Source organism: Aedes albopictus, chromosome 2, assembly GCF_035046485.1.
Source record: "Aedes albopictus strain Foshan chromosome 2, AalbF5, whole genome shotgun sequence".
In the NCBI taxonomy this organism is placed as follows: domain Eukaryota; kingdom Metazoa; phylum Arthropoda; class Insecta; order Diptera; family Culicidae; genus Aedes; species Aedes albopictus.
The window spans coordinates 27,807,736-27,824,854 of NC_085137.1; the positions used below are offsets into that span (position 1 = coordinate 27,807,736).

The following is a 17,119-nucleotide window of genomic DNA, read 5'->3' on the forward strand; positions in this document are numbered from 1 at the left end:
AGAAACGAAGAAAATTGGGACCTTATCTAACTGAGATGCAATAGATATGCAGATCTAGGGATGGATTTGCTTGACTACCTCAAAGCAAGTGCCAAGAAATGACGCATTCTTGGTGAAAATGATCGCTGATAAGAACTGTGTAAGTGCTATTAAGCTAATAGAACTCTAAGTAATCCAGAAGCTGAGTTTAATCTAGTTGAGAGGGATGTATCGATAAGAAAGGGGCTGTTCATAAACCTCGTAGATCTAATTTTGATTATATTAGACCCCTCTCTTCCTCCGCGTAGGCTTTTGTCTATACAAAATTGAAAATTGTATGGAGCGTAGACTTTGGCCAGAAGAATGTCGTCTTAGTTTCACCAGGAACAGTTACAAATTTCTCCATGATTTCAACGTAAAAATTTTCAGTAACGATTCTCCATTAGATTCGCCAGATTTTTATAAAGAATGTTTTTCTAAGCAATAATGAAAATATACCTATTTCACATAAGTTTAACATGTGAAATAGTGATATAAAATCGGAATTTAAACCGTGATTTTAGATAAAACTTATATTTATCAATGAGTTATTCAGTAAAACATTTGTCTATCAACATTCTTATTTCAATTTCATGTAAAAAGTATATGTAAAAATTTCATATCAACCAAACAATCGCAAAATTGTTACAAGAATACTAAGTAATGTCAAGTCTTGTCAAATATGCATAATAAATCCTCCTGATTTTCCTCTAGAAAAACGCCTCAAGACAAAAAAAAAACGGTCAAAGATAGTCATGTACTGTAAAGATTTCCTTGGTACACCCTATTAAAAAGCTGATCCAACCCAAGCTCAAGTTGTGATTGAATATTCTGCCTTGCCAGCATTTTAGATCTATTTGGGTGCGGGTGGAAGCGATCATACCCATGCTCCACACATTGTCTATGTTTGGTTAGAAGACCACTTGAAGTTTTATTCGTTTTGGAATAATACAGCGCATTCAAATTGCAGGCACAATGCATTCTCAGCTGCTAGGTAGTGTAAACATACGGATGCCAAATGCATTGATCTTCGAGCTAAAACAGCAACATTTTCTTAATATACACATGGAATCGTGACCATTATTAGTAACAACAATGGATATAATTAAAGAGGCTGGAGCTGCCTTATAACAATAGTACAGATCGAAAGTCACTTAGCAAGTTTGGCAAATATGGCGTAATTTGTAATTTTGAAAACCAACTTTTCGAACATCGCATTCTCTGATATCTGCTATGGTTTTTTTTTCTGGGCAGTCTGCTATGTCACGAGAAAAATCCGTTTCCACAATCATGACGAAATCCTACTCTACGAAAGATCACCGCTATTGCTTTCTGAAAGCAACACGGAGAACAACTTCGTTCGTTTGAAACAAAAATATTCATGTTTATTCGGTAAACTGATAAAATATTTAAAACTAAAATATTAATTTTTAAAACAAACTCAATTACATATTGATTTCTACAATACCCATTGAAGAGCCCCCCGTTCCGCCGTCGAGAACATAAACAAAACTCTCAAGTTCCAGCTGCATCACCAAACAAGTTTTCCTCTTGCAAAAAAGGCAAGTTTCACCAAAAGTTTCCACGAAATCCCATTGATTTCGGGAGCGTATGTTATCTACATGATGTTGGCATTGAAAGTGCCACGCGGGAAGTGGATTTTCCTAGAGAAGAAAATAGTTTTGTAAATTTAATTGGAAAACAAATATTTCCGTAGGGCCGACCTGCCACAAAAAAGCAAAAATTACCAGCAAACATAACCAGTCAGAAGATACATGTTTGTTTCAAAAATGCTCCAAACAGTTTTATTTTTGTTGCCAGAACAAATTGACAATTTATTTGAGTTTACCTGAAATATTTTTGATTTTACCATGCTTTTTTCTGCGTGAATGCTGCCATTATTCTGATCGTAACATTACTGGCCAGACGAATCCGGCCGTGTTCGGTTCCGCCTACCAGCATGTGGTACTTTGTTTTTGAGGCATTCACCAAAAGTCCGATCTTTGCTGGTTCGCGTTTCAGGCGGGTGTACAGCTCTGCCACCGTTCCAAATATTCTGGAGATAATGTCCATGTCGTTCGCAAAGCACACAAAATGACCGGATTCTGCGAAAATCGTTCCCCAGCTGTTGAGCCCGGCTCGTCGCATCACACCTTCCAGAGCAATGTTGAAGAGTAGGCATATGAGAGTCCGTCATCTTGTCGCAGTCTCCAGCGAGATTCGAATAAACTGGATAGTTCACCCGAAACCCTTACGCAGTTTTGCATACCGTCCATCGTTGCTTTAATCAGTCTAGTTTAGCTTCCCAGGAAAGCCGTTTTCGTCCATGATTCTCCATAGCTCTGTGCGGTCAATACTGTCAAGCATTAAGGATTCCTTCTCTTTCTGCGAATATGTGAACTCCCTAGAACTGCCACAAGGATACATCCTGGTATCGTTCGACGTGGTAGCACTGTTCACATCCATACCCAAGAGCCTAGTCAAACGAACCATTTTTCGACACTGGGACGAGATAAAGGAAAACACCCCCATTTGTCTCGACCTTTTCTGGGAAGTTACGGAGTTTTGCATCGATTCCAGCTACTTTGTTTTCGACGGGCAATTCTATCAGCAAATCTTTGGCATGGCGATGGGGAACCCTCTATCGCCGATAATCGCCGAATACGTGATGGAAGACCTGCTGGAAAATGCTCTTGCTAAGACCTCTGTGGCCATTCCGTTCTTGAAGAAATATGTTGACGATCTGTTTCTAGCCCTTCCTGCAGAAAAGATACGTGAAGTGTTCGCGTAATAAACAGAGTGGTTGAAAGCCAGAACCATGAACAAGCTATGGAGGTGAGCAATAATGACGAAAACCAACAACAAACAGCATATTGCTCACTCACGAATATACATGGACTGACACAAACCGTCACAAAAATCCTTCGACGGGAATACCCCGATACAAAAATAGCATGTAAACAACACAAAAACATAGGCTCGCTTCTTCCACTGGTCAAAGACAAAACCCCAATGGAAGAACGCAGTAACGTTGTTTACCAAATAGACTGCGAAAACTGCAATGCGTGCTATATCGGGATGACCACACAAAAATTGAAGGCAAGGGTATCCAAACACAAGTCTAGCATGAAAAAACTCCACACACTCCAACAGGCGGGACATACACCCAGAGATGCGGCGATGATGGAAATAATGGAGACGACTGCTCTAGTCAACCATGCAGCCAGAGAGAGCCACAAGTTCAAGCTGGACCAGACGAAAATCCTAGACACAACAAACAGGGGGAGAAACCTATCGATACTCGAGAGCTGCCACATCAACAACACGCCGAACACGATCAACAAACGAACGGACACGGACAACCTGCATGTCGCGTATGCCGGGGTTCTGCATTGGCTCCGAAACAACCAACAGAGCCGAAGAAGTAGAAACGAATGAGCAAAACAAACGAGCAAAACAAATTGTAAACACACACACACTGTAGGGAAATTATTAGTCACTTACACCACCAAAACACGACAGTCCACACGAACACCACAAAGATACACGGAAAGCAATGGTGATCGTTTGCGAAGTAGGTTCTAAATTCCAGAGTGCTAATTTTCGGAACGAGTTTCCCCCGATAGGGCATCCAATTTGGCTGCGATTGTGCGGGAGTAAGTACACCGAGACAAATTGCGTGGGTGAAAATTAAAATTATGCACCACTTTTTGTATCCGACAGAAATTCGAACCAAATCGACAGTTACAGGTTCTACCGAACCACACTGGACGAGAACACTGTAACTATTGGTAAAAATTGAAAGTTTTCTCGAATATTAAAAAATGTTACAACTAATAAATAAACATTTCCAGAGTCCCTGAAGAAGGTCCCAAACGGACCGAAACGTCGGACAAAATAACATAAATAGTGTTTTATTTTTGTCAAGACTGACAAGCCACCACAAAACAGTTTCGTAAAACAGTCGAACACACCAACGATATAATACTGTCGTATGCCGTTTTAAAGTCGATGAACAGATGATGCGTTGGGACCTGGTATCCACGACATTGGAGCGGACCTGGTGTGATGGTTAGAACGTTTGACTATCACGCTGAGGACCTGGGATCGAATCCTACTCCCGACAAACTCGCAAAATGTGAGTTCTTCCTTCGGAAGGGTAGTGAAGCGTGGGTCCCGAGATGAACTAGCCTAGGGCTAAAAATCTCGTTAATACAGATAAAAAAAAATCCGCGGCATTTCTGGTCCGTTGTCGACCGGCCGTCGATGAAGCCGGCTCGATAGCTTCCCACGAACTCATTTGTTTTAGCTGACAGACAACGGCAGATGATCTGGGATAGCACTTTGTAGACAGCATTCAAAATAGTGATCGCTCTGAAGTTCTCACATTCCAAATGGTCACCTTTCTTGTGAATGGGGCAGATAACCCCTTCCTTTCACTCCTCCGGTAGCTGTTCGGTTTCCCAGATCCTGAATATCAACCGTTGCAGACAGATGGCCAACTTTTCTGTGCCCATTTTGACGAGTTCAGCTGCGATACCATCCTTACCAGCTTCTAAAAAGATGACTTGCCTCCGGAACAAATTGCTTGTTAATTATTTTTCACGATGCGCTTTACAATAGGGTTTAGATATGATTTTTTCAAAATCATATTTTTTGCAAAGGACTCTAAGCACGACAGTGTTTTCATTTAAAATTTTCACATTTATAATAAACTAGCTGTCCCGGCAAACGTCGTACTGCCTGCCTACTGTGTTTTTTGACATGCAGCTCCATAGGGACGTCCCCCGCGAAGTCATCTGTATGGGAGCCCCCCGTTCCAGAGACCGGAGAGGTCTCACACCAGGCTAAGAACCTTCCCCGGTCCCAAACCTACCTGCATACAAAATTTGAAGCCGATCGGTTCAGTAGTTTCCGAATCCATAGCGGTCAGACAGACAGACAGACAGACAGACAGACAGACAGACAGACAGAAATTCATTTTTATATAGATAGATAGATTGTAGGTACCAATAAATAGATCAAATAAAGGTCCAATGAATACGAACATTATTAAAATTAATTAGAGGAAATGACGCCCTTGGCAGCTTCTCTACCCATTATCGTCAGGAGGGTAAATGAAGCTGTTTCTCTTTCCCATTTCAAAACTTTGATATACAGTATGCGGCAGGAAAAAATGCGAAAGTGTTTTTCAACTTCAAACCTCATTTTCGTCCATTTGACATTAACCAATCTATGTTTCAACGTTCCATGATCTATAATAGGCTAGTTTTCTGAAAAGTTAATTAAAAAATTTCACATTTTGGTCACTAACCTTTACAGGGCGGTGCCTGAAGATGAAGACAACCAGAATTTTCAAACCGCAGAAAATCGCACAGGTCGCTAAATTTCGCATCTGATAAAACAAAATTTTTGATTTTCTCTACAATATCCAGTGATGGAAAAAAGTGAGGAATGCAGCTGAGTAGACACAAACGCAAAGCTATCCTACTCGTGAACAGCAGAAGCCAGAACATATTCGCACTTCCTTCACTCGCGAGCTAACGAAGCTGGTCGCACTCGTGATTGATTCGCGAAGCAGCTCTGAACATTTTTCAATTTTGTGAAAAAACGAATTTACACGGCCGACAGATTAACTTTTCAGGAATAATAAAGCACAAAACACTACTATCTGATGGATAATTACTTGTTTTGCTATTAAAACCGCACTAAAATGCAATTCCCGCATCTCCACTTGTTCTTCGCGAATAAAAATTCATGAGTGTTTTTGTTTTTGTTTTGCTTCATACTCGTGAAGCAAGCGGGTGCGAATAAACTTACACACGGCTTACTCTCGGCACCGTGAGTAAACCGTTTGTTGCTTTTACACTCGCGAGTTGATTCACGATGAGAGTGTTTCCATCTCTGACAATATCATCAAATATATATACTTATTTCATCTGGAATGTGAAACTACATGGCTCTGGATCAGTGTTATAGTCATTTTGTTTAATGACCATTGGGCGCGCAGTTTATTGATATCCGCTTATTAGGCCTACATTATCACATGTTAAGCATCAAATATGTTCATTTCCATTTTTCAGTGCTAGAATATAGACATTGACTGATACACTGTCATGAAAAAATAGTTATACATATCCCATATTTAGCGTGTAATAGTGCCTTGAACTTTTCGCATTTTTTCCTGCCGCACCCTGTATGATGCATGAAAAATGATCTCAACGATGTTAATTATACACTGTCTAATATCTAAAAACCCTAAAAACGTTACCTAGTGTCTGTTCTTGTCCTGCAACAGACTGTCGCTATCCTTTTCCGTTTATGCTTTTATTAACGCCACCCCTGCTATAAATGTGACCGACTGCAAGGCTCCTTGCCATTCCAACGCCACCCTTCGAAACATAATTCCTTCTATCAACTGCAGGCAGCATAGAGTCCTGGATAAGGAACATGCCGATAAGGAGGACCGGGTGGGTGTTTCCTCGAACGGTTGGCACGCGGTCACCCCGGGCAACCGCGTGCTTTGTTTACGCCAACATTAAAAAAATCCATCATTTACTAGAATCGGCAGTGAAAAAATTTACTTTCCAAACAAAAATGGATAACCGAACGAATTTAACGGTAAACGGTCATTGCAATGGAATACCAAAGGATCCACCGGCCGCGCCGGGTCCAAGCCCAAGTTCGGCTCAGCTGTTGGAGCGCCTGCTGAGCAAATCGCAACCACCGAAGGAAAATCGATGGGATCGAATCCGACGGAAGCACCTGAACAACATTACCGTCACGTCCAAGACGGTGAAGCGATTTTTCAACATGGATTTCATCGACGAAAATCAGATGCGGATTTTGAACGGCGACGGCCAGCAACAGCGGACGGTCCTGAATCCGGTGCTGGTGATGGATATCAGGTTGGTTCACAGATTCACAGCTAATAGGATGGGGTGGTCGGTGCAAAATGCACATGTGAGGTGAAACGGTAAAACGATTCACATGGATAGTTACATAGATTTTTGATGGAGTGTTATCAAGTTTAAACACTTTACGATGCTTGATCATTAAGCCGAATGGTAATTAGGCCGAAGATAGCATATAAAAAAATCTTTAATTTCAAGTTTTTAGGAACTTTTTTAACCTTCCGTTAATCGCGCTGTTGTACTTTGTACAACACATGAGAATAATATTTCAAAGTAATAGTCGATAATTATTATCGACTATTACTTTGAAACCATCTTTTCTATCGATGTCAACCCCAAATGTATTCTATAGGAATCTTATTTGGAATATTATAGGATCTTTTTTGAAATCAGTATAACTCCTTATAATGCGGAAAATTGAAAATCGCAATATTAAGAACGTACTATATTTAAGATAAGATAGACAGTTGAATGTGAATTAGTGTATTTCAAAATCTAAATGATCTAGAAATATGGTGTCTTCGGCAAAGTTACTTGGGATATCAAGAGCCTTCGCGAGGTGATCTGAGAAATTCAGATTTCAACCGATAGGCGGCGCTAGTGAGCATGTAATTTTTCTATCCCATATAACCAGTGTGTGGATTTTTATCGCGAACCACTGAATGGTCCATGCTCAGCAAGTGATACATTCGCGATTGAAACATTTCGTGAACCGACATGCTCGGGAACGCTCCTCGAAATGCTGTTCATTCTCTTGTCCGGTTCGATACGATAGCGCAATCAAGAGAGAAGATGCTCGATGACGCTAATGAAAGCGATGCATTCGGTTAGAATATTTTATTGCCATAATTATTTTTTTTATTGTGACTACACAACCTGCAACGTCATGAATACAGTCAAATTAAATAGTAGTTCACGTTTTTAAAGCGAAAACGCATTAAATACTGATGAAAATAACGATTATTCACAGTTGCCCCAAGCCAACGATGAGAGATCATCGGTAAGTGTTACACTGCTGCTTTTATAAGAATTTCTGTTGAATCGCTCCAAAAAGGTTTGCTGGATTTTCTCCTGAAATTTCTTGTAGAGTTGCTCCACAAGGTTTTCGAAAAATTTCTTGAAGTTTCTTTGAGTTTTTCTAGAATTCTCTTGGAACACCTCTTAGGTTTGCCTTTGGAACTGCCCTGAAGTTACTTCAGGAATTCCTCATTAATCGTTTACAAGAATTTCTCCTAGAATTTCTCCGAAAATTTTCCAGGAGTTTCTTGTAGATTTTAGTAAATTCTTTCCATAAGCCTCTTCTAAAGTTGATGAAATACTTCATCATTTCTTCAAAAATAAGATTTTTAACAATTGTTCCCGAAAGTTTCTTCAACATTATCTTCTAAATTTGCTGCATAAGTTGCTTCAAATTTATTGTTCAAATTTTCCTCATGCGTTCTAGGCATCTTCTGTGTCCTGATGCAGTTGATCCTGGAATCTTGTTTGTAGTTACTCTAGAAAATTCTGTTTTTGTTGTTCGAGGAATTTAATCTAAAGTTGTTTTAGAAATTCCTGTTAGAGTGGCACCAGAACATTTTTCTAAGAGATGCTCCTATAATTTCCAAGCAGTATCGCCACAACTTTGTCATTGAGTTTCTTCAGGTTTATTTTCTCCAGGATGATTTGAGTTTCTCCATATATTTCGCTTAGAGTTGCTTAAAATTTTTCTCCAATAATGTTTCCTGGAGTTTCTCCAAAAATGTATCCAAAAGTTTCTCCAAAAGGGCACAGGAGACGCTTTATGAATCTCGCCTGAGATTTTTTTTCTTTAAGTTTGTTCAGGAGTTTCGCTTGGACAATTCAAATTGGATTCTTAAGATTTGTTTCGAAAAATGTGAGTCTTATAATAGACATTTAAACAAGCAGTGAAAATTTAACAATATTGGCAACCAAATTGAGATTCGTTAAGAGTTTTGTCAAAAACTTCGTGCTTTGTGTTTTTATGTTCTTTGGAAAGGCGAAATGTGAAATATTTGCTCAGCGTTGCATTGACTGCGCTTAAAAACTGCAACTAATTATTAAATGATTCAAGATTGCATTTTTAACAAACTTTCATTTTATTCGTACCACTTATAAATAACTATAAGCTGGCTTCGTAGCTTAGCTGAAATGCCGAAATATCTTACCATAACGGATTGTTCTTTTTGTTTATTTATCATTTAATTTGTGTTCAACACTGTAAAAATTGATCAGCATTTTTTTGTGTGGGTGCACGCATTATAAATTTAACGAGTTATTTCAAATAATCGTTCAAAAATTTCGATTCGTCCTAAAGTACTCCGCGGGCCGCAGGATGAGCACCACTGACTTAGAAAGATGATGTCTTCAGCCAAGTTGTTTAGTAGATCGAACACTAACTGATGGAGAGCCGTATGATTTGAAACTCCACATCTAGGTGGCGCTAGTGGGTATTCAAATTTTATAACTCATGTGTCTCAGGACCCTGATTACTTAGAAAGATGGTGTCTTCTGAAAAGTTGTTTAGTAGATCAAACACTAACTGATGAAGACAAATATGACGTGCAATTTCACATCCAGATGGCACTAGTAAGCATTCCCATTTTGTACCTCATATATCTCAAGATCCTGATTACTTAGAAAGATGATGTCTTCGACATTGTTGTTTGATGGATAAAGGATGGATGTACTTATCCCGTGACATTGATAACCTTAAGATAGAGTATATTGAAATACGACGGTCAGATATTAAATATTTAACTAAGCGCTTTAACTTAATGTAAAATTAATCAATCAAATGCAAATTTAAACAAATTATAATCAACTAGTTGTGTAATTTTCAAATTTTGAAAACATTCGGAAGTATAAAAATTTACAGCTCGTTGATTTTTTTTTCTAGATCAATAATAACACGTTCATGCTTTTGCAAATTTATAACTAGCGTCTTCTGGTGGCAGAAGCACGAATCAAATGGTCAATCAACTGAAAGCCCTTGATCTACCAACCAACCTTGCCAAAGATATCAACTTCCCAGGTAATCAGACTCGGAGATATATAAGATATATAATTTGCATACTCATTAGCACCACTTACTTTCGAAATAACGACCCATCAACCAAATGCACTTAACCTATTTGACAACTTTGCCGAAACCACCATCTCTCTTCTAGTAACCAGGATCCTGAGAACTATTGCATATCCATTTTTTATATTCACTAGCGTCATCTAGTGGTGAAATTACGATGCAAACGGACAACTATCTGTAAGTTTTCGATCTTTTAGAAGGTCGGCACGAGAGGTAACTTTTCCTCCATTTGGTCTTTGATCTACCAAACAACTTTGCCGAAGACACCATCTTTCTGAGTAAAGTGGAGCTTCGTGGCCGTTCCGTTAGCGTTACCAAGCGTGTAACCGCACCATGCTATCCACTGGTGCATGTAATGTATGCCGTGGTCCATGGTCTAGTGTTAAGTTCTGTTCAGTCTGTACAGCCTCTGGCTGAAGACGGTATCCCGTGCCTTTTTAATCGGAATCCTGAGCTACATGAGAATAAAAATTTACGTGCTCACTAGCGCAACTGTCACTCATCTATAAGCCCTTGATATACCAAACATCTTTGCCGAAGACACTATCTTTCTAAGTAATAAGGGTCCAGAGATACATAATATATAATATTTACGTTGTCACTAGCGCCGCCAAGTGATGAAATTTCTAAGCGGTGGAATTTCCAATTAAACGGCAAATAATCTGTAAGCCGTTTACCTACCAAACAACTTTGCCGAAGACACCATCTTTCTAAGACATCAGGATCCTGAGATCTATACATATAAAAATGAATTTCTGTCTGTCTGTCTGTCTGTCTGACCACTATGGATTCGGAAACTATTGAACCGATCGGTTTCAAATTTTGTATGCAGAGGGGTTTTGGACCGGGGAAGGTTCTTAGCCTGGTGTGAGACCTTTCCGGTCTCTGGAACGGGGGGCTCCCATACAGATGACTTCACGGGGGACGTCCCTATGGAGCTGCATGTCAAAAACACAGTAGGCGCAGTACGACGTTTGCCGGGACAGCTAGTATAAGATATAACAGGATATTGCTCACTAGCGCCGCCTAGTGGACGTATTACGAATCAAGTTTGTCAGCATCAAGTAGCCCATGAAATTTACAACAACTTTGCCAAAGACAGTCCTCCTCTAAACAATCAGGATCCTCAGATATTTCAGTATGTATGGGTGTTGTACTGCTCGCGTTACAAAAATTGGCGCGAGTACTGAAAGGTTAAGATTATTTTTACAAATTAGAAAAATTACAATAAATCGGAGTAAATTGGGTCCATTTTGAAACTCCATACATTTTGTATGGGATGAAAAATTTATGAAATAAATTTTTCATCATTTACTCGAAAGTGGTTTTTTGTCACACCCCTTTACTTCTAACCCCCTCAATTCTTAGCTACTTCTTCTATAAATACAATAGTAATGTGGGTATTATGATTCCATGCCTAATTTGATGCCGTTCAAGCAAAACTTTGGATTACTGTGTTGCTGTAATTCTCATTTCTTGCCTATTCAACAACACAATTAGGCTATCAGTACACGCGTTGCCAAATGTGTATTTTTTCCCAGCGCATAAACCAAGCCAAGCATCCGCTTGACATTTAATTTTACCGAAAAAGATTTTCTTAGGAACTCCATCAGAAGTTCTACCAAACATTCATCAAAATATCTCGGATAATTTATTAGACATTAAGGATACTTCCAAAACTGTCAAACTTCCTTTGGAAACTCCATCATGATTTCATGAAAATTACGAATGCTTTAGAGAAATTCTAAAAAACAAAGAAATCAACGTGGCTTCATAATAAATTATACGACAAATCTAATTTAATACAATAATCCATAAAACATAACATTACCCATACAATGTACCCATAACATTTTCTAGGCATGAGATGATCAAACGTAAACCGAAGGAGACACGCCGCAAAACGGCACCAGATCCGGTTCGAGCGTACCAACAAGAAGTTCTGGACAACCACAACCGATCTATCGAGTCGACCCTATTCGAAAACGAGCTGAACAAATTTCGCAAAGAAGTCTCCCGGAATGGAGCCAACGTGAAGAAGAACCTTGTCAGCGAACAGAAGAAAAGTTTTTTGCTAATTGATTTGCCCAAGATCGACAACAGTTTCATCTACGAGAGTTTGGAGGAATGCGAAAAGTTTACTAACGATTTTTATGAAAGTGCAATTCGTGGTACGGATAGTTTCATCGAAGAGCTACGTCAGGAGAAGCTGATGATGTTCAAGGAGCCGGCCACAATCGAGGAAATCAGAGAGGAAACGGATGCTTTGCAGAAGAAGTATCTTGGAAGGAACGGGGAAGATGTTGATAACGGCATCGATCAGAACGGGGATAGTTTGGTGGATGAAGAGGAAGATGAGAATAAGATCGTTCGCTTCGGAGATACGCAAGTGATTACATATCCAGCCGAAGAATCTTCGTTTTCAATGGATGGGTCGGATTATGATTTTGATGACAACGAGTTATTCCTGGAGTCACTGGACTCTGACCTTGATGAGTTTGACGAAACGGAATTCTTATCTACAGAGAGTGCTTCCGAACCGACCCAGGATGAACCGGTGCAAACGGCTTTCCATACTGATTCTAGTGATGATTGTTTCACGGTAACTCGAATTGAGGATTCTGGTGGATCGTCCAAAGATGATAGCGCTGATTTCGGGAAGGTGAAACTCACCTACAATTATGATGACCCAGAAGTCGTTGAAGAACCGATCGTTCCACTAGAGGAAGGCGGCTTGATACTGGTCAAGCGTTGCGAAATGGAAGAGAAAGACTACAGCAAGCTGAGAGTCACGAACTATCGCCCGGGAGAAACCCCTCCGATTGATGACAAAATAGAAATATCGGAGGAGTCGCGGAAGGTGATTAGCGCAGCACTAAAGGAAGGTTTCATGCAAAACTACGATCGGGCTCTTCTGAAGCAATATTTCTTCAAATGGTTGCAGTTCACCATTCTTGAGAAAATCTCCAAGGGAGCCGGAGTTACATCAACACGCGAGCAGAAATTAAAAAGGATTAACGAATTCATCAACAACATTCGCGCCAATAAGAAAAAGACTTCCAAACCTAACGCGACTGTTACACAGGTAACCACCGTCAAGAAAGACTACGAACACCGTTTGAAGGTCCAACAAGACATCATAGAACTGCAGAAGCTCAAACTGGAACGTCAAGAGCGTATCATTACCGAGCTAAAGCTATCAAAGTTCTCCGAAGGTGCAAAGATATCCAAGATGGAAATACAAAGCGAACTACACAAGGCGATGCGTACCGGGCACGTGCGGTTGCGCGCCAAAGCAAAGTGTATCCAGATAGTGGGCAATATGAAGAATGACACCAGCGAAGAGGACGAAATGCGCAAGTTGCAAGCGCAAGGACTGATGATACCGAAGTTCTTGGCGAAAATGCAAGAAAGAGCGATGGAGCGCAGTCAGCGACACGTGGAAGCCAAGGAACGACGGATGCGTCTAGAGAAGGAACGTGAAGAGTCGAAAATGGCAGCCGAAGAGGCCAAACGCTTGGAGGACGAGGAAGCCCGCAAGAAACGTTACCGGGAGATGCGCGAAAAGCGAAAGCTGGAGAAACTGCAGAAGATCATTCGCGAACAGGAACGTCAGGCGTGGATTGCAAACAACCAGATAGCGAAGGAGTTCAGGCTGTTGAAGTTGAAACGGTTGGGAATTTTAGCGTTTAAACTGTTGCTGGGAATACGAAGGGACAACGAAAGACGTGCAATGGTGGCGCGGAAGCGGTTCTACAAAAAGAAATACTTCCGCAAGTGGTGGAAGCTAACCAACTCGGTGTGGGAGGACAAGAAGCTGATGGCCGACGAGTTGGCGAACAGGAAGTTGATGAGGCATGGAATGAACGGTTGGAAAGAGGTAAGAGTGACTTGAGTTGTGAATGATGAAGATTTCGAGTGACGATTTTTTCTCTTTCAGTACTGTCACGAACAACGCAAGAAAATGCAAGTGGCTATGGATTGGTGGGAAGTTCGTCAGACGGAGAAGGTCATTTCAGTGTGGATAGGGCGTACCAAACAGTCGCTGCTGATTCTACAGGGCAAGATGTCTCATGCTGCCGCACATTATGAATGGTAAAGAATAAGATTTATTACAGAAATAGGAATGTGAAGTCACGATGCATGTTTTTTTTTCTAACAGGCAACTCAAATGGAAAGTGTTTGAACGTTGGCAACGGCTGCACATTATACTGAAAATCGAGAAGGAGACGGAACAGCGCCGTCAGCGATGGCGCATGAAGATCTGGGAACTGCTGCCAGATTACAAACCAATCGAGGAGGAAATCTAAAAAGTCTGCACCTTTATATAATTGCTCTGAAACTTGAGATACGTTATCTTCCGCATATTTGAAAATTGAACTTTAAACGATTTGAATTTTTTGGTTAGTGTTGCATACTAGCAAAACGCGTAACATACGAATTACAAACTAACATACTAAAATGATTTATTTACAATACTAGTATATACACATTAAAATAATACATAAAATGAAATATAAACATTTACAAACGGACTGGACGAACTGTGCAAGTGGCCATCTTGCATGTTGACAACTGGCTTGATTGTTGTCAACATCTATTGCGTCACTACAGTGACACTCCGGTTGTCACTGGTGAGCCCACAGTTGACTTGACGTAGACTGATGTAAACTGTGGAGCGGAGCAGTGTTGCCAGGATGTTTTTCCATTGATCCCAACATCTCCGCCTTGAATTGATGATGATAATTGTGTTGTGGAGAACATTCTACGAATCGGTCTTCACACGAAGAGCGTCGTGAATGATCGTTTATGCTTGACCAACGTACTGATGATGCTGTTGGTCAGTGTTGTTCGTCTCTGGATGATAATGAAACGCGTAGGCCCGGAACTTGTGTGGAAGCTGCTTGCATGCCGTATGAATGAATGATGTTGCTTGATGCTGATGCAAACATCATGGCTGCTGAGTGCTTCTCACAGTGCTCCGGATGACGTCACTGTAACGAACCCTTGATGTGATGGGTTCAGAGGACATGACTTGATTTGTCCTCATGCACTTACAGCAACTAGTAGCACACTGTGTGATGGGTGCAATTGTTGACGGATGGTGATTGATCCAGTCCCAAGTGTAGTGCTCTTTGATAAGCCGTGATTGGATTTGATGATGGTGAATCCGTAGGGAAAACTTTTGGAAAACTCCATTTTACGACTTCTTCCCTTGCGTGGATTTGTTTCCGGGGTCTTTAGGACCCACTTTCTCGTCGCCACTGTTGCATACTAGCAAAACGCGTAACATACGAATTACAAACTAACATACTAAAATGATTTATTTACAATACTAGTATATACACATTAAAATAATACATAAAATGAAATATAAACATTTACAAACGGACTGGACGAACTGTGCAAGTGGCCATCTTGCATGTTGACAACTGGCTTGATTGTTGTCAACATCTATTGCGTCACTACAGTGACACTCCGGTTGTCACTGGTGAGCCCACAGTTGACTTGACGTAGACTGATGTAAACTGTGGAGCGGAGCAGTGTTGCCAGGATGTTTTTCCATTGATCCCAACAGTTAGGAATATTCATCATTCACTTAGAACCTTTGCACACAGACAAACAGACGTAACACTCTTCAAAACAGCTTGGCACATGCATTTAACGATCAATTCAAATTTCATTTGATTTGCGCGATTGTTCCACCAGAGGTGCTAGTGTTCGATCGCTTTGACGTTTGCCAGTGTACACGTTGCTGAATGATGCAAACGAAAATTACAGGCAATTTGTGTAGTAGTGTGCGTGTTAGCAAAACGTCAAATCGAAATCCATCATGGCCGACAGTGTCGCGCGCGGTTCTACCAACAGGTGGCAGTGTGCTCAGAAAAATGACACAGGACAAAAGTTTTTGATGAATTTCCTATAAGAGTTACGTCTGTTTGTCTGTGTTTGCAGTTTACTCCCGGAAGCAGATCACCATTTAGTGGTTCAAAACAGTTAGAATTGATATAACAGAGTGGACAAACAAGAAGTCTATTATACTACTATAAGTCTGATTTTACGTAGGTTGAACATAGTAGATTTTGGAAGTTTTAAAAACATTTTTTCTTGATGCATTTGCAATAAAAATTATAAAAACGTCATAAGCATCTGATTTATCTTTAATGTACAAATCCGAATAGTCTAGAAATTGTTGGTGGGTGACAAGGGTTTTCAATATACAAATGTACAAGAACTACACATCTCTATCCCAATAAAATTGTCATATCGGAGGTTGCCGAAGAATTCGCGTCTGAAGATGAGAACTCTGGAAGGTTTTCCGCAAAAATCTTTAAAAGAAACTCCAGGAGAAAACCAACGAGGAACTTCAAGAGAAATCTCAGAAAATTATTTGAAGAAAATTCTGTTAGAAACTCCGAAAAAAAATGTGCAGAAATCCCAGGAGAACAACTGGCAAATAATTTGGAAGAAACTTCTATAAAAATAACTGGGTAAATTTTAAGAAGAATCCCCCGAAAATTTCTGAGTGAAATCCAGGGATAAACTTCTGGAGAAAACTCGAAAGGATCTCTGGTAGAAATCACGAGAATAACACTAGGATTTCCCAGCAAAACTCGATGATCCCCAGAAGAAGCTTCGAGAAAATTCCATAAGTAGCACCGCGTGAAATTACGCAATAAACTCCACGAGCGATTCCAGGAAAATACCAAGAGAGATCTGGTAGAAATCCTAGAAGAACCTAAGGAAAGGAACCAGAAGAGGAATCATGAGATTCATTCAAGATAAAGCTCCGGGAGATAAAGGATCTCAAAGGATTTCGGGAAATCCGCGGATGAATTCCGTGAGGAACCGCAGGAGGATCCTAACTAACGTTTTCAGCGCTATAAGCTTCAGTCATTAGCTATCTGTTGTGTAACAATCGATTTAAAGCAGTCATCGCTGAATAGAAGGGAAGCTAGTCAAATATAAACCATAAGCTTCAAAATAAGCACCATACAACTACCAAACTCGGTTTTCTGAAGTCAGTCATTCGTTACTGGGGCTGCCTTTACTTCACTCTATTCCAACTGCGGGAGATTTCCCGGAAGATGTGAACAAATCG

At 40.3% G+C, this 17,119-nt stretch overlaps 1 protein-coding gene across 2 annotated transcripts; it reads left to right on the forward strand.

Moving 5' to 3' along the window:
* Positions 1 to 15: 15 nt before the first annotated feature.
* Positions 16 to 16,175, forward strand: LOC109402527 (calponin homology domain-containing protein DDB_G0272472). 2 transcript variants are annotated; one of them, XM_062849364.1, is made up of 4 exons: positions 16 to 139; positions 11,878 to 13,897; positions 13,958 to 14,112; positions 14,180 to 16,175. In XM_062849364.1, the coding sequence occupies exons 2-4, from the start codon at positions 11,885 to 11,887 to the stop codon at positions 14,325 to 14,327; spliced, it is 2,316 nt and encodes a 771-aa protein (XP_062705348.1). In that variant the 5' UTR covers positions 16 to 139; positions 11,878 to 11,884; the 3' UTR covers positions 14,328 to 16,175. The 2 variants fall into 2 exon arrangements, with proteins under 2 accessions (XP_062705348.1, XP_019530771.2); XM_019675226.3 differs by lacking the exon at positions 16 to 139 and adding an exon at positions 6,419 to 6,926.
* The last annotated feature ends 944 nt before the right edge of the window (positions 16,176 to 17,119 follow it).

Coding starts and splice junctions, on each gene's coding strand:
- LOC109402527 (XM_019675226.3), top strand. CDS start 6,469: ATGCCGATAAGGAGGACCGGGTGGGTGTTTCCTCGAACGGTTGGCACG. Junction 6,927..11,877: donor GTGCTGGTGATGGATATCAG/GTTGGTTCACAG, acceptor AACATTTTCTAG/GCATGAGATGATCAAACGTA. Junction 14,113..14,179: donor GCTGCCGCACATTATGAATG/GTAAAGAATAAG, acceptor TTTTTCTAACAG/GCAACTCAAATGGAAAGTGT.